At 52.2% G+C, this 22,178-nt stretch overlaps 1 protein-coding gene across 2 annotated transcripts; it reads left to right on the forward strand.

Moving 5' to 3' along the window:
* The first annotated feature begins 6,830 nt into the window (after window positions 1-6,830).
* Pofut2 (protein O-fucosyltransferase 2) lies at window positions 6,831-16,116 on the forward strand. Of its 2 annotated transcripts, none has more exons than XR_007831392.1 (9): window positions 6,831-7,001; window positions 8,311-8,561; window positions 10,130-10,274; window positions 11,044-11,154; window positions 11,310-11,376; window positions 12,188-12,313; window positions 13,397-13,577; window positions 13,720-13,838; window positions 15,140-15,288. XR_007831392.1 is itself a non-coding variant. In XM_051153287.1 (9 exons), the coding sequence occupies exons 1-9, from the start codon at window positions 6,871-6,873 to the stop codon at window positions 15,291-15,293; spliced, it is 1,290 nt and encodes a 429-aa protein (XP_051009244.1). In that variant the 5' UTR covers window positions 6,832-6,870; the 3' UTR covers window positions 15,294-16,116. The 2 variants fall into 2 exon arrangements, 1 of the variants encoding a protein (XP_051009244.1); XM_051153287.1 differs by having other exon boundaries at window positions 6,832-7,001; window positions 13,715-13,838; window positions 15,140-16,116.
* Window positions 16,117-22,178: the final 6,062 nt, after the last annotated feature.

Below are 22,178 nucleotides of genomic sequence, written 5' to 3' on the forward strand. Positions count from 1 at the left end.
GCCCCAGGTTGCGTGCAACTGTGATCCTACAGTGGACCGGGCGGTTTCTTATGAATCAGAAAAGCTCTGCTAACGCCTCATTCCAAGGAAGCCCGGCCTCCACCCACCCTGCCTGTCTCTCTGCATTGCTGTAGAGAGGAGGAGAAGACTGTCCTTGAGCCCAGTGCTCCAAACACCGCAAGCAGCTTGTTTAAATAAGGCAAATTACGCACTTTGTGACATTTGCCAATGTTTGGATCCCAGATAGCCTTTTTGATGGATTCTCACAGTCCTGAGCAACTCTAGTCTTCCCCAGGAAAATTTGCTCCACACCAGCTCCAGGATAGCACCCACTGGGAAGGCTAGATTTCCTTTGTTGGGGGGGGGGGGGGGACACTGTCCCATGGCTTACTCTAGCTGTGCCGAAGCAAAGGCACTCAAGATAAGGGTAGCCCTAAGTGCAGGGGAACCCCTGGGTCCGTGGGCATAACTGTTAATATTTGTCCAACCTTCCTCCCACCAGGGCCTTACCATGTACCACAAGATCCACGTTCCATGCTATACCCTGACTGCTGCCCCCTCCCTCCAAGGGAACCCCCACACTGGTCACATCTCGGGTAGTTGATGGCCTGGTTCCATGGGCACCCCTCCGCTGCAGAGCAGGCTGGGCCATCTCCTAGGGCTCCCTTGGCAGGCAGCCCTAAGCTCCTTTGAGAAACCCTTTTGAGCATGGCCTCTAGCCACAGACACAAAAACCGGAACTCCTTGCCCTACTGGTGACTCACGAGGCAGTCACCTTCCAGCACATTTCCAGGGACAAAGCCAGGATTTTATTACCATGGAATTATGATGAGCGAGGGGGCGGAATTCCACACAGAAGCCCCAAACTTCAACACGTGAATCCTGATAACTGACTCAGGCCTGGTACGTGCGTGTCTGTGACCACAGACAAAGGTCCCAGCGTCTGGACACCTGGTCGGTGGACAGCCCACTGTTCCCACCATCCGGCTCTGTGTCCAACCCTTGACCTTCTTCAATCCTTGACCTTCTTCAACCTCTGACCTTCTTCATAAGCTGTGGTATGGTCTCTAACAGGCTATCATGAGGTTCCTAAGATGCCTTTCCACACCTCTGCCCTTACCTTCTTGTGGTTGGATCAGGGTGGCTACCAGTTTGGTCCCTACTGCATACCTCTCAGCCCACTCCTATAGTCCCGGTTGGGTGTCTGCGCACATGGCTTCTACATGGTAACGTAACTGCATGACTGTCCTCAAGCATGGCAGGAAGCCAGCTCTTTTCTGTGCCCTCCCCTACTTGTTCCCGGACCGAAATGTCCCACATCCCTACCTCCACACCCATCCCTGCACTTGGAGCCCCAGCTTCCACAGGGGTCCGCCTGTTCCAGAGGAGAACCTCCCCATTGCTGAGGCGGGAGGAGGACAGCAGACCCAGGACCTGTTCTGTGTACTCCTCACTTCAGGGCGTTGGTCTCTCAGGGAATGGGGTGCCTATACTGACACTTATGTTCTCTGTGGGGGGATAAATGGAACCCTGGGTGCCAAGGGGAGGGTTGAAACGTTGGGCGTTTCTAAGTGTGGCCGGGTGAACTACAGTATGGTACCTCCCTAGGCTGAGGGCCAAATGGGGCTTCCATCTCTCCTCTGGTGAGGCTGTTAGCCCTGTCTTTATGGGACCTTTATGACTCAGAGGTCCAGCACCAGCTGCATGGAAGATCAAGGCCTGATCTTGAGGTTCTCTAGGGACGAGACTGGGTGGCCTGCCTCCCTTTTGTCTATTTCTGGTCTCAGCCCTGGCCTGACCACCACTCTTCCCATAGCCTGTGCGGGCTGCTGGTATTTCCCAACTTCCCTTGACTAGAAGCGGGAGCATCCAGAGAAGGACTCTCTTGCCCTCTAGTGGTTGCATAACTGAGGTGAGGTGCAGCAGTATTCTAGCGAGCTCCAGCTCCCCAGACAACCAGAAGTTACCATCATCGGTGGTTACAGCAGAGAGATAGAAGGAAGCTGGCCCCGGCTGTTCCTTCCTGGGGCTTTTTCTTGTTTTTGCTTATGTGGGTTCTGTTTTGTTTGAGACATGGTCTCATGTATCCCAGGCTGATATATATATATTCTTAGGCAGCACCATGGATGGAACCCAGACCCTCAAGGAGGGTTAGGTGGAGACATAGCTCTAGTCTCCCCATAGTGTGTATGGTGGGGGGTGTGGGGGATGATTCTAAACCATCAAGGTTCACATTTGCAAACAGCTAGGTGGCAGACTTCCTCACCTGGCCTTTACCTAAGGGACTGAGCATGTGCAAGAAAAACAAATGCAGAGAAGGGAGAGATAGAAATGGAATTGACAGGTGGACAGGAGCTATGTAAATGCCTATGAAGGGTCATGGGCCTTGTCTTAGGATTACTCCTTCTGTGATGGAACACCGTGAACAAAAGCAACTTGGGGAGGAAAGGATTTATTTGGCTTACACTTCAAGACAGGAACTCAGGCAGGGCAGGAACCTGGAGGCAGGAGCTGATGCAGAGGCCACGGAGGGGTGCTGCTTATTGGCTCCCCCGGGCTTGTTCAGCCTGCTTTCTTATAGAACTCAGGACCACCAGGCCAGGGATGGCCCCACCCACCGTGGGCTGGGCCCTCCCCCATCAATCACTAATTAAGAAAATGCTCTCCTAGCCAGCAGCATGGGCATGGTGGCCCTGTGCTTTTTTGGTCCTTCCTTGGCTCCCTAGGCTGCTCCGAGGATGGGGAATACTTTTTCCTTTCTTAATAGTAAGTCTTTCTATTTCTGTTGCTAACCCTGTATCCCTGGTGCAATTCTTTGCCCTGGGACACAAGAGTTTGAAATGGGGGGGGGGGTGACCTCCGAACTCAGATTCATAGCTTAAGCATGCTTTTTTCTTTTCCTTGTCTCTTTCCCAAACGCCAGTCAAAACCCTAAGCATGTTTTCCCTAACACCCTGGGCTTCCTCACTTTCTTTGAAGGCCCAACCCCTTTTTCCAGCAGGTAGCTGCTTGCCTACCTCCAGTGCAGAAGGCGCAGCTTTCTCTTTCCTTCATCTCCCTCCTCTGGGAAGCTGCCAAGATTTTAAGCTTACCTGCCCTGTTATTTTTTTCTCTCTCTCTCAAACCCCAATAAAATTGTTCTCAAGCTTTTCCCAGACTATTTCAAAACTTGTATTATCAAGACTAAGAACTTGAAAGGGGATCTCAGTTTCCCCTACAACACCTGGGCTTTTTGTCTTACTGAAAACTCAAATTTCCTCAAGGGCATAATCCAGGGGGCTTAATAATCAACTCTGGGGACAGAGGAACAGAAGCATGGAGGTCCCCTGAATGGGCAAGGCAGGGCCAGCCATCTGCACCCCAAATCACAGGAGCCTGGAGTGGGAGCTGTTAGTGGTGAAGCCGGCCCATGGCCTCCAGGCTGTCGGCACATGGATATTTTTCACATGGCGGCTCAAGAGCTACCCACTGTAATGCTGAAAGACTCCACTGGGAATGGGTCCTTGGGTAGAACCAGTGAACCAGGATCCTCAAATGTTAGAGGCAGAGCCATTGCCACCCTGTGCTCGGACAGGTTCCAAGTCTTGGTTTCGGGCCACTTTTGTGGCTCGCCTTAAGAAAGACTGGCTTCCATGTGGGTCATTCCCAGCATACCAGTGTCAGGCACCAGGAAAGTGCACCCACAGCCCTAATGTGAATCTGAAGAACTGTGTCTCTCCTCAGAATCAGTCGTTCCTTGGCCATGAGTGGTCAGGTAGGAGAGCCTTGAAACGGAACTGTTACTGCTAGTAGCTGGGTTTGGGTGTTGTGTTCTGTTTCCAGGTTCTTGGCCTCTTAGTCTAGGAATTGAAATAAAGGCCCACATGGGTCTGCAAAAAACAAAACAAAACAAAACAAAAACAAAACAAAAAACGAGAAAAGTATTTAAAGCACAGAGATGTCTGTGTATGCCAATCCAGTTCAGGCCAGGTTGGTGTTCTTAACTGCCTCATACCAGGATGTACTGGAAACACACTGAGCCAGTGTTTCCTTTGCTGTGATAAGACACCATAACCAAGGCAACTTCTAAAAGAAAGAGTCTGTTGGGGCTCCCCCATCATGGGCGGAGCACAGCAGCAGGGAGGAAGGCAGGGCATGGGAGCAGTAGCCAAGAGCTCACATCTGACCCATAGGCATGAGGCAGAGAGACAGGCAATTTGAATGGCATAGGCTTTTTTGAGACCTCAAAGCCCACCCTGGTGACACACCTCCTCCAACAAGGCCAGACCTCCTTTCTTTTTTTTTTTTGTTTTTTTTTTTTCGAGACAAGGTTTCTCTGTGATAGCTTTGGCTGTCCTAGACTCACTTTGTAGACCAGGCTGGCCTCAAACTCACAGTGATCCACCTGCCTCTGCCTCCCAAGTGCTGGGATTAAAGGCGTGTGCCACCACGCCCGGCTTCCTTTTTTTTTAAAACATTTTATATATTTATTATGTATACAAAGTTCTGCCTGCATGGGTGCCTGCCCACTGGAAGAGGGCACCAGATCTTATTATAGATGGTTGTGAGCCACCATGTGGTTGCTGGGAATTGAACTCAGAACCTCCGGAAGATCAGTCAGTGCTCTTAACTTCTGAGCCATCTCTCCAGCCCCAAGGCCAGACCTCCTAATCCTTCACAGTTCCAACTGTAGACCACGTATTCAAATATATGAGCCTATGGGGAGGTCAATTCTCACTCAAACCGCCACAAATAGAAACTCTGTGTGTGTGTGTGTGTGTGTGTGTGTGGTAAGGGTGTGATGGTCATTGAGAGAAGCGTATGGCATTGTTCAGAGTGGAATGCATATAAAGCCAGATAGATGCCTGTGGACTTGCCTGGGGTTGCTAGGTGCAATGCTGGGAACACAGTGTGTATGAAGAATATATACAGGTAAAGGAGGCAGAACGCCAAGTGCACGATTACAAGAGATGGTGCAGGCATAGCCCAAACAAAGCACAGAGTCCCTACTGCCCCCACGGGTGTGCTTAAATGTATTTCCCAACCCCCTGCAAAAAAGGTCTTCTTGTACTTTGTCTGGGAGAGAAATGCTAGTTCTTTTTAAAAATATTTATTTTTATGTGCATTGGTGTTCTCACTGCATGTTTGTGTGAGGGTGCCAGATCCCTTGGAACTGGATTATAGACAGTTGTGAGTTGCCATGTGTGTGCTGGGAATTGAACTCGGGTCCTCTGGAAGGCCAGCCATTGCTCTTAGCAGCTGAGCCATCTCTCTAGCCCCGAAATGCTAGTTCTTAAGGGGTTGAAGAAGCAGTACTGCGCCCACAGAGCGGGCAGAGCCCGGCAGTGTTAAGGGCCATGCTGGAGACTTGCTGGGGTGCCAGGTGTCTAGTTAGACACAATTGACTGCTTTTTCAACAGTCTGAGCCAGGAGCTCATGTCCTTTCACAAGTACCACGTTTCCCAGGTGAATGCAAGGGTGGGATGGCTTCGTTAGACTGCTGGTGTGGTCTTAGTTCCATGAAAAACTGCAGGACTCCCAGCACCTCCTTCTCCCCGCGTCCTGACCCAAAAGCACAGACGATTTGACCACACTGGACGGGGCCAGCTGCAGCTTTCTCTGCCAGCTTGGATTCAAGCCATAGTACAAAACACTGAAGAAACATGTTCCTCACAAAGTCCACAGCACCTGCCCCCCGCCCCCCCCCCCCTCCATTCCTCACCCCTGCCCACAGGATTCATCAGGATTCATCTTACCCTCCAGCCTCTCTGCCCTGAGAGCATGCTGCAGCTCAGCACTCACCATTTGGCACTGAGAATCGCTGACACCCCAACTGGTTCCCTCATGGGATGATTTGGGGAACCCCCCCCACTACCTCCCCTGTTGCAGCCGGAACAGAACAGAAACTGTCAACCAACAGAAAGTGGTTCCAGAGTGGCATACCGCCTGCCATGCCTATCACAGTATGTGGGAGTCCCACTTGTCCCCCAGCTTCACAAAGGGACACTTCCCAAGCTCATCATGTTAGCAACCCAGTATTTTAACATCCACCTTTCCAAGACCTGTGAGTATGAACGCGCTCTCTCTCTCTCTCTCTCTCTCATCAATCTAACTTTCAGCACACAGTAGTAGCAGCTAGTGAGTCTTTGGCTCTCTGTCCCGAATCTGGATGTTAGTCTTCTGCATGTCACACTAACACCAATGGAGGATGCACAAACACTTGATTCTAGACACTTCCACGAGGATGCAGCTTAAAAACAAAGCCACAGTCACTCCACTGATAACAGGCTTTTCCAGGGCTCGGCGGTCACCTCACTACTTCCCCGACCCCAAAGATGCTCCGCGCGCCCAGCGCTATAGCCCTCGGGTCCGGCGTCCGTCCCCTCTCCAGAAGGCCAGTGCTCGGTCGGCCCTCCTTCTTGCCTAGGAAGACCGCTCAGCTAAGCGTCCTGCTGGACGCTATGGCCTATGGCCAGCTCCGCCCCAACCATGGCTATACGACACCCGGTGACCGGAATGTCTGGCATCCTGCTCCGCAGCAGGTACCGGGTGAGACCTAAGAGAGCTTTCCATGCTCTGGGGTCAAACTACGAGCCAAACTGCGAGCCAGACCCTGAGTGAGACTCTGCCTGGCTCACCCGCCGCGGTTCAAACCACAACTTGAAGACTAAGCGGGAAGAGAAACTGCTCTCGGGCTCCGCCCCGCCCCGCCCCACGTCCCATCCCCCCCCCGCTGGTCACGCCCACATACCCACCTCCGGACGACGTGAGGCGCGTGCGCACCGTGAGCCTCGCCGCGTTGCTATAGCTACTGGAGACGCGTTCGGCGGGGAGAACGGGCGCTCTTCCGGAGCGGGGCGCGGTAGCCGGAAGTTCGTGGCCGCCGGGGCCATGGCGGCGCTCAGCGTCGTCTGTCTGCTGCTGGCAGCGGCATCCTGGCGGCCGGTCTCGGCTTCAGGAGAGGAATTCTGGCCTGGCCAGTCGGCGGCGGACATCCTATCGGGGGCGGCATCCCGGAGACGGTAAGCACGTCCACGCCGTGTCGGACCGGGCATCTGGGACGGGGTCAGCCCAGCCTGGGGTTGGGGCGGCGGAGCCCGGGCTGCGCGCGCAGGCGAAGGTCGCTCTGGCCTTGGTCCGAGCTGGCCAGCTACTCCTGAGAGATTTCTACCAGAAGGTCCAGGAGCGGAGGTAGAGCCGGCTCTGGCCACGCTGTCGGCTCAGGCGCCCTGTGCTGAGGCCCTTCTTAATCCGCGTTGCTAAGACAGAAGTTTCTGTGAGCTGCCCTGGAGATTTGCGTTTCCTCCGCGGCCGCTATTCCTCAAACTGGAGGGTAAAGCAGGGGTCCCGTGCAGACAAAGCCAGCGACAGTGTGCGTGAAGACTGCCTGGGGTTCCGTAGAAAGGAATCTTGCTTTGACGAGTCTCTTAAAGTTTTAGAATCGTTTTCACGGAGATTCTACATCACTATTTGACTTTCTCGAGTGTCGTTTGTGTACTGTGGAGTTTTAACAACGGCCAACCAACCAGGCCAGTGATATCACAGCAGGGCTTAATGCAAAAGCAGACCTGAGAACCCAGGTATGGCCAGACCTAAAATAAATTTTCAAAAAATTGAAAGCATTACCATCCTGTCCTCTTTACTCTTTTTTTAATAATTTTCAAAATGATCATTTAAAATAATCTTTGTTGGGGCAGGAGAGATGGCTCAGCAGTTAAGAGCACCAACTGCTCTTCCAGAGGTCCTGAGTTCAATTCCCAGCAGTTCCCACATGGTGGCTCACAACCATCTATACTGTGATTGAATGTGTACTGTATACATAATAAATAGATAAATCTTTACAAAAATAATCTTTGTTAATATACTGGGGTTGTTACTTTAAAGTGAATGCATGAATACTTACAGCTTTAGCTGCCACCACAGGAGCCGCCAATAGATTTAATTCATAAACCACACGTGTCCAACCTGTGTCCTTTGGCCACACCGTCTCAGGATAGCTATGAATGCAGCCCACCATATTTACTGATGACAATATCGCACTTCATTGTTAAAGGTTTGGCACCCTGAACAAACAACAGCCTTTTGGGGGCCTCAGTAGTTGTTCAGAGTATGGAGGAGTCTTCAGACACAACAGTGTGGGAGTGGCTGCAGTACCTAGTCTCGGGCTTGGCCTCTCAGGTTCCACTGCCATTCCAAATTGTCGGACAGACCTTGTCTGCTGTTTGCACTCATGGCCAGTGTCCCAGAGTAACTGCCCTCTCTGCAGGCTGGGCGTGGGTGCTCTGAGAAGAGTCCTCCCAGTTCAAAACCCGCATCTTGCTCCGTTCTCAGGTACCTTCTGTATGACGTCAACCCCCCAGAAGGCTTCAATCTCCGCAGGGATGTCTATATCCGAGTGGCGTCCTTGCTGAAGACGCTGCTGAAGACTGAAGAGTGGGTGCTTGTCCTGCCCCCGTGGGGCCGTCTCTATCACTGGCAAAGCCCTGACATCCATCAGGTCCGGATCCCCTGGTCTGAGTTTTTTGATCTTCCGAGTCTCAATAAAAACATTCCCGTCCTTGAGTATGAGCAGTTCATTGCAGGTGAGGCGGGGATCGGGTTGGGAGGCTTTTCTGATGCGGATGTCAGGTGGCCTGGCTTAGCCTGCCTGGCACTTTTCCACTCAGCCCTGCCGTAGCGCTAGCTTCCATTACTTCTCTGGGGAAGCGGGTCCGAAGAACCGTGGCAGGTGTGGTCAGAGCGCTGATGAGAAAACAGCTGAGAGGCCATCTTAACTGAGAGATGCATGCCTGCCTGTGCGCTGCCCTTATGGGAATCACACCACAATGGTGAAGGATCTGTGAAGGGGCCTTTTGTTTGACCTCCCCCTGCTTTCACTTTTGGAGAGGAGTCACGCTTTCCTGAGTACAGAGGTGTTTAAGAGTTGACTGCAGCTTCGGTTGGTTGGAAGGCAGACCCTTTCTTCTGCCTTGGAGGCCCAGGAAGGAAGGAGTTCATTTGGTACATCAGATTGTTACTCCACCATGACCTCTGCCTAGGATTGCTGCCTCAGGAGGCTCTATTTGCAGGATGTATTCTGTATTATAGTCAGCGCTGCGAGCATCAGCAGTATTTTTTTTTTTTAAGATTTATTTAATTATTTATGTATACAGTGCTCTGTCTGTATGTACACCTGCAGGCCAGAAGAAGGCATCAGATCACATTATAGATGGTTGTGAGCCACCATGTGGTTGCTGGGAATTGAACTCAGGACCTCTGGAAAAGCAGCCAGTGCTCTTAACCTCTGAGCCATCTCTCCAGCCCTGCATAAGCAGTGTTTTTTTTTTTCCTCACTTTTTCATTCAGGCTGACGATGCAAAGTCACAGCATTGTAACCTCATGCATAGAACGCCCCCTTCCCTGGCCCAGCTCCCAAATTTGCTTGTGGCTCCTGGAAGGCAAGAGCTGGGGTAGGGGGTGGGCCTTTTAGGGTGCAGCACTCACCTGAGATAGCCTGACCTTTGCCTGAGCCTCAGGCTCAGGTACCTGAAGAAGCTGCCCCTGCCTCTCTGAGGGGCAGGGCCAGGGGATTCCTCACTGTGGGAAAGGGATATGATGAGGCCCCTGCCGTTTAGTGTGGCATCTGGAGGCATAGGGCTGACTCTCCTCCCTGCTGTCACCAAACCTCCCTCCCTCCCTGCAGCTGGAGTAGGTCTGGCAAAGCCCACAGGGAAGCCGGTGCCCATGCCATAGCCTTCCTGGGAAGACAGCGCCTTTATTCACTCACGGAGCAGGACTGGCAGGATAAAGCTGTGCTGGGGCCAGCCTAGCCCTTGGCAAGTGATGAGTGTGGGGGGAACTGCTTTAGTTTGGGCCTTGGGTCCATCCGCCATGTGCAGGCCCCAGGCAGTGTGAGTTTGGAGCTGCAGAAACTGACTTCGTGCCTTGCTGTAACTGGGGACGTCTTCTGGACAAACCCCAGTGAGGTCCCTTCTGCTCCCCTTCCCCCCAGGCCCGCACGCGCTGTTGATTCCGCTGTTGGCTTTGGAAGCTTTTCCAAACCTTTGTGGCATCGGGAGGCCGTAAATCACTGAGAGCCATCCATCCATGGTGCACAGCGACAGCGCTCGCTCATGGTTGTGTGGCACTTTCTCTGGGGTCTCTGTTTCAGAATCTGGTGGGCCCTTTATCGACCAGGTGTACGTCCTGCAAGGTTACGCCGAGGGCTGGAAGGAGAGCACTTGGGAGGAGAAGGTGGACGAGCGGCCCTGCATCGACCCTCCACTGTACTCTCAGGACAAGCATGAATATTACAGGTAACACCATGGGTACAGGCTCCACACGGTTCACAGAGACTGTCATGAGGGGTCGTCCCTGAGCTCTGGTACATTCTGGTATAGATCACCTCATACAGTTAGACAAAGACTGGGCTGGTTTCTAAAGCACCTCACCAAGCTACCCTTACTTTTTGCTGTATGTATGTATGTATGTATGTATGTATGTATGTATGTATGTATTTGTGCTATTGGGGGGTTGAACCTAGGGCCCTGTACAGGCTAGGCCCGCCCTCTACCACTTGAGGTATATCTCTCCAGTTCTTTTTTGTTCAAACACAGGATTCACTATATATCCCATGGTGGTCTTTGCTTTAACTCTTCCTGTCTTAGTCTCTGAAGTACTGAGCTTATGGCCATGCACCACCATGCTCTGCTCCCCTCACTGTTTACGTACACCTGAGCATAGCGTCGGAATGGTGGTCTCAGCCCCAAGCCATCAGAGGGCCTGGCTGTCGCTTGGCACCCTCCATGTGTGAGGTGGTATTTGGAGAGCATGGCTCTTGTCACCTCCTTCTCCGCTGCCCATCTCCTGTCAGTCACCTGGGAAATATTGAGTTCTGTGGGTTTTCTCAGAGGTCTCACAAGAACCTGCTTGTCCATGATACTAGCCTGGGAGCAGCAGAGTCGGGGGTGGAGGGTGGGGCAGTGTCAGCAGAACTGTGCTCCTGCATGTACGCACACCCATGCACTTTTCCGTTCCTGGGTGAGAGCGCACAGGCTGACCGACGGCTGGACTCATGTTTTCCAGAGGCTGGTTTTGGGGCTATGAAGAAACGCGGGGTCTGAATGTCTCCTGCCTGTCCGTCCAGGGGTCGGCTTCCATCGTTGCACCTGTGCTTTTAAAAAATACGTCTGCTCGGTAAGTGCCCGGGCCTTCCACGGGGATTGCTTTGTATATCACCGTCCTGATGCCTCACTAGGCCCCTCCCTGCACTCCAGCATTTTTGAAAGTATAAATATAGCCGTTTTGACTCTTAGAATCGTTGAAGTCCTTTTTCCCTTATTTAAATGCAGGTCTGTGATGTTGGACCGAGCTGAAAACCTGCTTCATGACCACTATGGAGGCAGAGAGTACTGGGATGTGAGTACCTCACAGCGGCCTCTCTGCATGTGCTCCCATTTTGAAAGCTTTGCTGACCGAAGTTGTGGGCTGTGTCCAGTGGGCTTGTCCCACCCCACAGCAAGCTGTGTGCTTTCGCTGTAGGACCCACTGTGGGGCTGAATGTGACTCCCTGCCTTCCAGTGCTCCGTTCCATAAGTATAGTGGTCTGGCCTTCTCCACTTCTGTGGGTGGCTACACTCACTACTTCTCCTTTGGGTTGGGCAAGGGGACATTTTGTACAGCAAACCCTAACACCGTGAGCCATTTCTGCTTGGAGGAGAGCGGTCGCCTGAGGACACTGGCTAACCTGACCAGGTCTCAGGCCAGGAGCAGTAACTAAGCATTTGGTTGGCAACAGAGACACAAGCATCCAATTCAGAGAGGTTAGGGAAAATGAAACCTAAATTGAGCAAAGTTTAAAGCTAGGAGCTGGGCAGACATCAAAGTGATGAGGCCCCGTGGCATTGCTGGCCTAGGGCAGTCTTGCAGCCTAGACAGGCCCAGCTCTGGGGCTGGTTGGGGTGGCCCTCCCTGAAGTGGCCCCATATGAGCCTTCCCCAATCTCTGTGGATGACACACCTGCTTCTTGAGTGGCAAGGGATTATTAACCAGAGGCCCCACAGCTGGTGGTGGTGCGGGCAGCAAGAGTCACAAAGGACCCATCTGGGAAGGCTGAGGAGCCTTGCCGGTGGCTCCCGCGGAAAGGAGTGGGCAGGTGGTGGATAGTGAAGCTGTGACTACTCATTCATCCCAAGGCCTCGTGACACTCAGCTCAGCCCTGTCCGTGCAGACCCGGCGCAGCATGGTGTTTGCAAAGCACTTGCGGGCCGTGGGAGATGAGTTCAGAAGCCAGCACCTCAACTCCACAGATGCCGCTGATAAGATGGCCCCAGAGGAGGACTGGACACGCATGAAGGTAGCCATGCTGCTCCTGTCTGAGAGGGAACCAGGCATGGGCTCATCCCTTAGGCTAGCATGTATGTCCTGTGAATACTTTATCCCAGACATGAGTGACACTCATCATCTGATCTTCAAGAGGGCCCGGGGTTGAGCTCCACCCGAGTCCTCCTGATGCTGAGTGAGGGACATGACTCATACAATTTTCTATTTAGTGTGGGGATATTACTGTTAACATAAAATAGGATTTTGTTGTTTTGCTTAACGCCCAGCTCTATTTTGTTTTGTTTTGTTTTGTGAGAAGGCCAAGTGTGGTGATGCACACCTTTAATCCCAGCACCTGGAAGGTAGAGGTAGGCGGATCTTTGTGAGTTCGAGGCCAGCCTGGTCTACAAAGCAAGTCCAGTATAGCCAAGACTACACAGAGAAACCCTGTCTCGAAAACAAAGAAACAAAAGACTGCAGATTCTGCCCAGCATGGTGGCACATGCCTAAGACCTAGTCTTCAGAGGTGGAAATAGGAAGAAAGAAGGGAGAAAAACTCAAAGGAGTAGGCAGTGAAAGATGAGCTTGTCAGCATTTCCTGTGGCCTCTGCACAGCAGAGCGGGAGCAGGCCAGCCCGCCTGCCCCAGAGCCCCTCAGTCCTCTGGCCACACATTGTCCTCTCCTTGCTGTATGAATATTTTCCCCTCAAAGCTGGGTCTCCTGTGGTCTTTCACATTGACTGGCTGAGCACCAGATGTTGAGAATCCACTGTTCCTATTTGGTCTGGGGCCATTCTGGATTGCTTTCAGGTGCTGTTGTTCAAGCAATAATTCGGTGGCTTAGATGGTCTTGCCTAGAAGTATTAAGTAGCTTTCTTTTTTGAGTGTCTTATTTTATAATTTTTATTTCACTTATGAAGTATTTGTGATAATTGGTTCTTCACGATTTTCTTGAAAAAAGATCAATTTCCCCACTCCCCCCACCCTCAAGAGATTTTCCATGAGACTCAGCTGGGCCTGGAAGGACACTTTAGAGAGCATGTTTGTCCCACTTCTGTCCAAAGGACCCAGGTGAGCTGTGTTCAGCATCTTTTCAGCACATCCCTGTCTCTTGTAGGTCAAACTGGGCTCAGCCCTAGGCGGCCCCTACCTTGGAGTCCACCTGAGAAGAAAGGACTTCATCTGGGGCCACAGGGAGGATGTACCCAGCCTGGAGGGGGCCGTGAAGAAGATCCGCAGCCTCATGAAGACCCACCAGCTGGACAAGGTGTTCGTGGCCACAGATGCCATCAGGAAAGGTAGGCAGTTTGACACCCAGACTTTGTCAGGCCCCTTACCCCTGGCTGGATGCTGGGCCGGTGTAGGCATTCATCGTGACCCTTGATGGCGCACTTGTTCCTTCTGGAGGGTCAGCAGCCTCCCCTTTGCCTCGCAGAACAGGAAGAACTGAGGAAGCTGCTACCGGAAATGGTGAGGTTTGAGCCCACTTGGGAGGAGCTGGAGCTGTACAAGGATGGAGGCGTTGCCATCATCGACCAGTGGATCTGCGCTCACGCCAGGTGCCTGTCCACCTTGCTGCGGGAGGGGTTCACACTGCTGTCAGAGGCTCCTGTTGCCCCGGTACCCACCCTCTCTGTCCCCATTTGGGCTTCATTGCTTTCTAAACTGTAACATCCAGCCCAGGCTTTCCTTGGGCTGTGTGAGCTGTGGGGTCTCGACCCTTCAGGTCTCTCACGCACACATCCTCTGTGGTGTACACTCAGACCTCTTCTGCTCCTGGCTGCCCAGGCTGCCTGACCTCCTTGGTCTGTTTGTGCCAGTGAAGTTCATACACAGGGCTGCCTGAGGCCAGAGGCCTATGTGTCGCTGCTCCGGGAGACCACTGGAGGTCAGCTGGCCTCGTAACACACTTCTGTACATCAGCTGTAGGAACCTCGGGGTGGGCTCAGAACATCCCGGGTTGAGTGGGGACCAAGGCAGAGTGTGTGACTTTCCTTGTGGCTCCAAATGCTGAGGTGCTCAGTGTGTGCACATTTTAGTGCTAGAAGGCTGGTGTGTGTCCACCTTGCCCTGTTGCTTTTCTCCCCGTGACTGCTGCTTTTCTGCTGTGCTTTGTTTGGCCCCTGAGGTTCCTGCTGAGACCATCCCAGCACCAGGGGTAGGCAGGTGAAGGCCTCATTCTTAATCTGTGCGGTCCCCTCCCAGGCATGGCTTGAGCAGTGTGCATGATGGGGAGAGTGGCCATGTCTCTTTCCCTGCTGGTGTTCTCTGAGGAGTCTCTGGGCTTGCCCTTTCTCTCTGCCTGGGGTTTTTCCCAGGATCTGCTAGACATAGCTGTCTCAGGAACTGACTGCAGTTCCCAGCTCAGAAGGTACCTCATGCAGCGGATTGTAGCTGCCTCTGCCGTCAGCACAGCCCACTCTAATACTTGCCTCCACAGAGGCCAGCCGAAAGAAAGCTCCAGCGTCCCAGGATAGTCCCAGGAACTTTTCTTGGATTAGTTGGTCACCCAAGTGCCATCAGAGGGCCAGGGTACAGGAATCGGGGCTGGCTGCCTCACTCTGTCACCCCAGGAACCTGAAGGGCCCTGGAAAGGTCCTCCCTTAGCTATGGCAGCATATGTGAATAGTCCCTGGCACTGCCAGTATGTCAAGATGAACTCAGCCTGTGGCATTCATGTAGAGTCAGCTGGAGGTCTAGCCATCTGTAAGGGAGAGGAGGAGGTCTGCAAGGCACAGTGGCTGCTGAGGCTTGGGCTGACCTGGGCAGGTGCCAGTGCTGCCGGCGCCAGAGCCTCTGGTAGGTGTGTGTGACCAAAGCATTCATGGCTGGTCCCAGATAACCTCTCGTTACTCTGCAGGTTTTTTATTGGCACCTCAGTCTCCACATTTTCTTTTCGGATTCATGAAGAGAGAGAGATCTTGGGGTTGGACCCCAAGACGACGTACAACCGGTTTTGCGGAGACAAGGAGAAAGCATGCGAGCAGCCCACACACTGGAAGATTGCATACTGAGGGCCACCTGTCTACCACCTGCCAGTCACTCGGTCACAGGGTCCCAGAGGAGGCCCCCACTTGGGTGGCAAACATCTAAAGCCCGTGTCCCTTGTGTTCATGGGCCAGCATCTACCAGTGTCTAGGTTCTGCCACCTTCAGGATTCACAATGTGTCTTCTCTCAGGACCTGAGCACCCACATCCCCATCACAGATGTAACATGTGCTAGCCCAGAAATTCAAGAACACTGGGGATGGCCAGTGAGTATCAGCCCTCTCAGGTATGGATACTGGCTCCTGAGATGTTGGTGTGACTGTCTGCTGAGGTCGTTTCACGCATGTCCAGTGTGAGCAAATGCCAGGTTTTGCCTCACCCCCTACCTGCGTGGTGCCCCAGCTAGTTTCCAACTGAAGGAGATGACTCAGCCACTGTCCTCTCCAGGATGCTGGGAACCTCAGGGCAGCCCTTGAGCTGTGCCAATGACTCCCTCACCTCACATGGACCCCCAGCCTCCCTTCACACTGCTGAGAAATAGAGTTGAGGAGTGACAGAAACACATCTGAGACAGGCCACTGCTTTAGGGAACCCTTTCCCAGGCCTTGTGCTGCCCCACAGGCGGCAGAGTCAGCAGGTCCTTGACCTTACTCATCAATACACCCCCTTCCCCAGCCCCCATTCAGCTACTGCCCAGGTCTCCTTCCCAAGCACCAAGGTAGAGCCTGAGCACAGACAGCGTCCTGTGGCTCACTCAGCTGACCAGGTAGAATCATGTATTTATTCTTTGCCATTTGTACATCCAAGTGTATTAATAAAATACTTTTTTCAAGAAAGCTGTAATAGAAATGGTGCCTTTTAAGTACTTCGTGTTTTCTTAGGTCGGGAGCTGGGTCAGGTATGTGGCCTGCAGCTGTGCCTTCTGGGAGCATGAGGGCTCATGCCACCTGACAGTCTGTAGCATGGACCCTTGTCACGTCTGCAGAAGGCAGGCTAGTCAGGTGTGACAGGACAGTTCAGACAGCCTTGTCACTGTCCACCACAACCTGGTTCTTCGTTGGCCTGTGCGATAGGACTGTTGGGAGAAGGTGTCCTCTAATTACAGAAAATCTGGAAATCCCATCTTTTGGACTCCAAGGAGAAGGCAGTGTGGCCTTCATGGGATTTATGCTTTCTAGAGGAGTGGCCGGTCCATCTGATGGAAACACTGGCAGCTACAGCAAGTAAGGAACACCTGGTGCCAGGACAGAGCTTCCCACGTGACAGTGGCCGCCAGTGCCAGGGACCTAGGGGCATGAGCTGCGGCAATGGGGTGATGTGCTGGGTCATCTCAGGAGGACCATGTAGCCACAGTCTAAGCCAGCAGGCCATGTGGCCACTGACGGAGAGCAGTTGATGTAAGAAAAAACAATGGGATTGGTCAGTCTCTGGGCCAAGGGACACATCAGTGCCTGGTGCTGTGGGCAGCAGCATCTCCGGGCAAAACTGGAAGGTCTTGAACCAGCCTGTCCGGTTGCTGTGATAACCATCTGCCACAGTAATATCAGTGAGCCTGTAGCTCAGTTCCATACAAAGTTACATTGCAGTTCACTACGAACAGAAGCAGCTCTAAAGCAAATTCAACAGGAGACTCGGGAGCCAGCTAGGTCCAGGGGCCAGAACGCGACAGCTGAGAGCAATTCCAGCCACCCAGAAAGATGATAGAGTGAATTTGGGTCAATGTTATTTTTTGTGCAACTCAGATGGATTGCAATGGCTGCTTAAGCCAAGGAATATGCCACAGCTCCCTTTGGCCCCAGCTGTCACATGGCCAGGGTGACACCTTTGCCAGGGACTTTTTAACTGGACAGCGGACCTGACCTCTGGTGCAGATGACACTAACAAGACGGGCATGGCTGGTAGACACTATTCTGCACTCAGCCGTTGTGTTTTGTGCAGCTTCCTTTGTGTATTTTCAGTGACCCAGCTGTGACAGCTCATAACTCTCCCATCATTAACTCCTCCCTGCTCTCAGGATGTAGCAAGGTGAACATAACAGCCATTCTGGACTTCTCTGGGGTCCCCCTGAGTGATCTATCTGAACTGTTATGTGTTGCAGATACCCTGCATCAGTCAGGTTAACAGGTCCTTTATAGACTGCTGGCTTCTGAATCTACTGTCTAGAAGCCTTAGCCCTAAGTCATCAGTCATCTGCTGGTAGTCTCCAGGCACTAGCCATACACCCACCATCTGATGACCTAGACCCTGCCAGGAAGTCCACTGCCAGGAGAGAAAGTGGGTACAGCATATCCCATAGGCAGCAGGGAGGCAAGGCTTCCTGCCCCCAAATGAACAGGGCAATGCTGAGGGTAAGTTGGACTCAGGAAACTGTGGTCAGAAAGAACAACAGGACCATAGGGTCTTTGGTATCACCTGAAGAAGTCACACCTGGGGCCTGCCCGGAACAGCAGGACATTGCAGGAACATAGCGAAATCCACAATGCCTTCACCAGCACCAGCAGTGCCATCCAAAGTGGGCATCACAGCATAGACCAGCCCCCTCGGGGGCTCTGTGCAGAGACCATGTGGATGACAAGTGGCTATCCTTGGTGAAACCAGAGGGCCATTTGTTCCACAGCAGCGGCTAATTGGGACACCTAAGGCTATAAATCAGACACACACGCTGCCCAGGGCATCTGGGACAGAGGCTTTATAGCCTCTGGGGAGTTGTGCTCATCCATTTTGAGAAGAGGTTTATTTAGCTCACAGCTTTGGAAATGTCATGGTGCCAGCTCCTCTCTGCTCCACCTTGCCTGCAATAGCTCATGGGAACGAGCCATGCCAATGGAAGCGGGGGGCTCATCCACCACATACAGGCTGGGAGCTGAGTGAGACCGAAGTATGGCTTTCAGGACCCTCTCAGAGGGTGACAGAGGCTCCTTAGAACCATCTAACTCTTCTGTGAGAGTGGAGGACCTAACTTTAAATATGCCACCACTTCCCATGGCACTGCCAATGTCCCAGCAAAGGGCCTTGGGGGGTGAGTGCACGCCCAACCACAAGCTAAACTTGACACTGTCCTCAGATCCACACCAGACAGCAAGCCAAGCTCTCCATAGAACCACTGACCTCACACGGTCCTAGAAGGTGAGATTACAAGATCATGGAGGGTGGGGAGATGGGTCCACCTTCTGCTTGGCTCACTCACGCACCCCCATCAGGGGCTTATGTAGGTGTCCTTGCTGCCAGCTGTTAAAGTAGGACTTGGGAGGGCAGGGGCCCAGTGTATTCAGTCACAGAACAACAGGAAGCCATCAGGGACTCCAGGGGGACAAACACATGTGACAGATGACAGACAAGAGCCTTAGACAAAAGTTCTATCTGGAAGTAGAGTTCCAAGATTACGGAATGTAGTGCTGTCCACTTCATGCAGTCCTTGACTTGCAGGTGGCATCTTCTCCCTTGTCCCCACAGAGCCATCCCTAAGTCCGGTCTCCTCCATGGGGACATAGTTGTGCCAGATTTGGCTTGCTCTGCTGACCTCAGTTTACCCCAGTCATCTCCATAACAGTCCCATTTCCAAACAGAACTCTGTTGAGATGTACTAGGTTCAGGGCTGAGTTCAGCAATAGAATTTGAGAAGCCACTGAGCCCTCACAATGCCCACACATCACTCCTGATTCCAGAAGTCAGGGCTGAAGCCCAGATCGCCTGTCTACTCAGAGCCTGCTTGCCCTAGAGGACAGAGTAGCCTAGAGCCCACATGGTTGGAGAGTCACAGAGGTAGTTTGGTCAGGTTGTGCATGGCAAGTTTGTGACAGGACATATACCATATTGGGACAAAGAGATGCTCCTGAGACCTGCTGCCCAGGACATGGCTGGACAGCTAGGGCCACTGTTCTCGCTCCCCATCTATCCTCTGTGGGGGTCTATGGGGAAGGCTGAGTTGGCATAACCCTGGCTGGACTGGAGCCTGCCTCTTTTCAGAAGGAAGCCAAAGCAGTCTGAATTCAATGACCTGGTTGCTACCCTTCAGGGGGAAGTGGAGGGGGGACAAAATGGGCAGGGAATACATTTGGGGACTGTGTTGAATCACACCTTGGCTGGTCCCAGCGCCATCTGTCTTGGCTGTGCAACTCTTACTCCTTGCTGCCATATCAGCTAACTAATGAAGGCTAGAGGCTGCAATAAATGGCCTGTGACAAATTCAACCCTCAGCACTAAGGAAAAGGCCTTTTCAGGACAAAGCAGGACTTCCTTGTCTTGTAGATGGCCACTCTCATGCCATATAGATGGCAGGCAAGCCTTCAGACCTACAGAACACATGGCACCATCAGCGTTCCCTACCTCAGAAGGAACACAAAGAAGCTCCCTACCACCCCCTGGAGTCTGTGGGGCAGCAGCATCTCCATCTGGTCACTTTTAGAACATGCACTTGCTTACTTTTGAGAAATGCAAGCGGGTTTACAGAAGAAGCCCAAAACAGGGTCATGGGTCCTCAGAGAAAGATATCCACACCCATCCTGTGGGAGTGGCAGGTTCAGTAGTGGGTAGGAAGAGGGATGTGCACCATCTGGAACCTTCAATCGCCTCAGGGAATGACAAGGAGGAATGGACACACCCAGGTGGCATTAGTGAAAGTACTGATGCTGAGAGAGACAAAGGTCTGATAGAGACACAGCCAGGGCTGAGGTGTGATGCTCCAGGTCCAGTCTAGGGACACAGCAGGGAACTCCAACCGAGTCCCCAAGGGCACATAGCTGTACATGCAGACAGCCTCAGACTCTGAGTAGGAAATGAACTTCAAAGCATCTGGAAGTTTCAGTGACTGAACTTGTAGCAATGTTGGGATGCCAGCTCCAGGACCATGGAGATGGGGCTCCTCACAGAGGATCTCTAGACTTGGGAACCCCCAGCAGGGCCATTTGGAACCCATTTTAGATACAAGGCCATGATGGGAAGGTTGGGGGGCTCCCTGCTGCAGGGATTATGAAAAAAAAAAAAGAGGCTCCACAGAGTGGCAGGGTAGGTTCCTCACAGGATCCTGGGCTTAGCAAGCCTCAAGTGTGGCAGGAGACAAAGGAAAGGGACAGGGTAGTTATGGACCTCTCCTCTGAGCAGGAGAGAGAGACAGAGAGACAGAGAGACAGAGAGAGAGACAGAGACAGAGACAGACAGAGAGAGACAGGGAGACAGAGAGACAGAGAGAGAAAGAGACAGAGACAGTGACAGAGAGAGACAGAGAGACAGACAGTGACAGAGAGAGAGAGAGAGAGAGAGAGAGAGAGAGAGAGAGAGAGAGAGAGAGAGAGACAGAGACAGAGACAGAGACAGAGACAGAGACAGAGACAGACAGAGAGACAGAGAGACGTGCTTGCAATCCCTCCTCCTCTGGTGCTAGGCAAGCATTCTACCACTGAACTAAATCCCTGTGGGGAGAATTTCTAACCGCAGGGCATTTGGAAGTAGAATTAAAGATGCCTTTCCTCCCCAAATCAATAAATTCCCATCCTCTGGAGGAATCCACTCTCAGATGCCTTGCAGGATCCATTCTCATCAACACAATCAGGGGCCGTGTGTGTGTGTGTGTGTGTGTGTGTGTGTGTGTGTGTGTGTGTGTAGTTTGGTAGAAGCAGTAGCACACTACAGACACACACCCATGGCCCCACAGAAAGTGAGTGGTTGCAACAGACCTGAGGAAACTTTGATTGGCCATGTCTACAGAAGTGACAGAGGGTGCTGGAACAGGCAACCTGCATAACTGAAAATATAATGGCACATTAGCAATTCAAACAGCCAAACAGAAGATCCAGTACCTAAGGAATAGCTGGCGGGCTGAGGGTACCACAGGGCACAACACAGAAAGCCAAAGACTGAAGAGGTAAGAGAGGTGGCAGGACCAGAAGACAGAAGGGACAGGCCGATGGGCAGGCCGATGGTATCTAATGAGCAGCCTAGAAAGAGAAGACAGAATGTAGGAAAGCTCTGTTCAAGAGATGTTGGGTGGACACCTTCCAGACATTACTCTTTGTGTTCAGAAGGCTGAGGACTCTCAAGAGGTGAGGTGCAATTCGACCCTAGGGGCCTGAAGGAGCAGCAAAGGTGACTACAACCATGTAGAAGCAGCCCGGTGCTTCTTGACACCAGGGGGGCCAGAGGACAGAGGCCAGAATGCATCCAGACCATTCTGCCCCCGGTTAGTGACTATCATTCTGGCAACATTCTTCACATATGACAGCAGAAAGATTCCTCTAGACAAGGAACCCCCAAGCTGTTCACCATGAACAGACCTTAGAGGCATGGGTGGGAGGTCATCACACGAAAACAAACATGACTAAGCGGTAAGTGGCACAGCATGTGATTGGCCATGTGCTTTCTGTCCACGCCACACTCTTTGTAAGAAAGGAAACTTTTGTTTTTGTTTTTGTAGACAGGGTTTCTCTGTGTAGCCTTGGCTGTCCTTGAACTTGCTCTGTAGACCAAGCTGGCCTTGAACTCACAGAGATCCACTTGCCTCTGCCTCCCAAGTGCTGGGATTTAAGGCACGTGCATCATGATAACTTGGCAAGAAAGGAAACTAACTTTTTAACTCGCCTGTCTGAGGTGTTTCAAGTGGTGGTTTTAGTGGAACTTTTTTCACCTTTATTTTGTTTCTTTTTATTTGTCCTTTTTATTTTATTTTATTTTAGTCAGGGTATTGCAAGGTAGTCATTCTTGGCTTGGTCTGGAGCCCTGCAACTCCCTATGTAGCCCAGGCAGGCTGGCCTCCAACTCATAGAAACCCACTTGCCTCTGCCTCCTGAGTATGGGGTTAAGGGTGTTTGCCACCATGCCTGGCTAGTTTATGAATCTGTGTTAGTCTGAGAGACTTGATTGCTTTTAAACTACCCTTGCTTCAGAGAGGGCTCCTTTAGAGACCATTAGTGTTTGGG

This window comes from Acomys russatus, chromosome 11, assembly GCF_903995435.1.
Source record: "Acomys russatus chromosome 11, mAcoRus1.1, whole genome shotgun sequence".
NCBI classification, from domain to species: domain Eukaryota; kingdom Metazoa; phylum Chordata; class Mammalia; order Rodentia; family Muridae; genus Acomys; species Acomys russatus.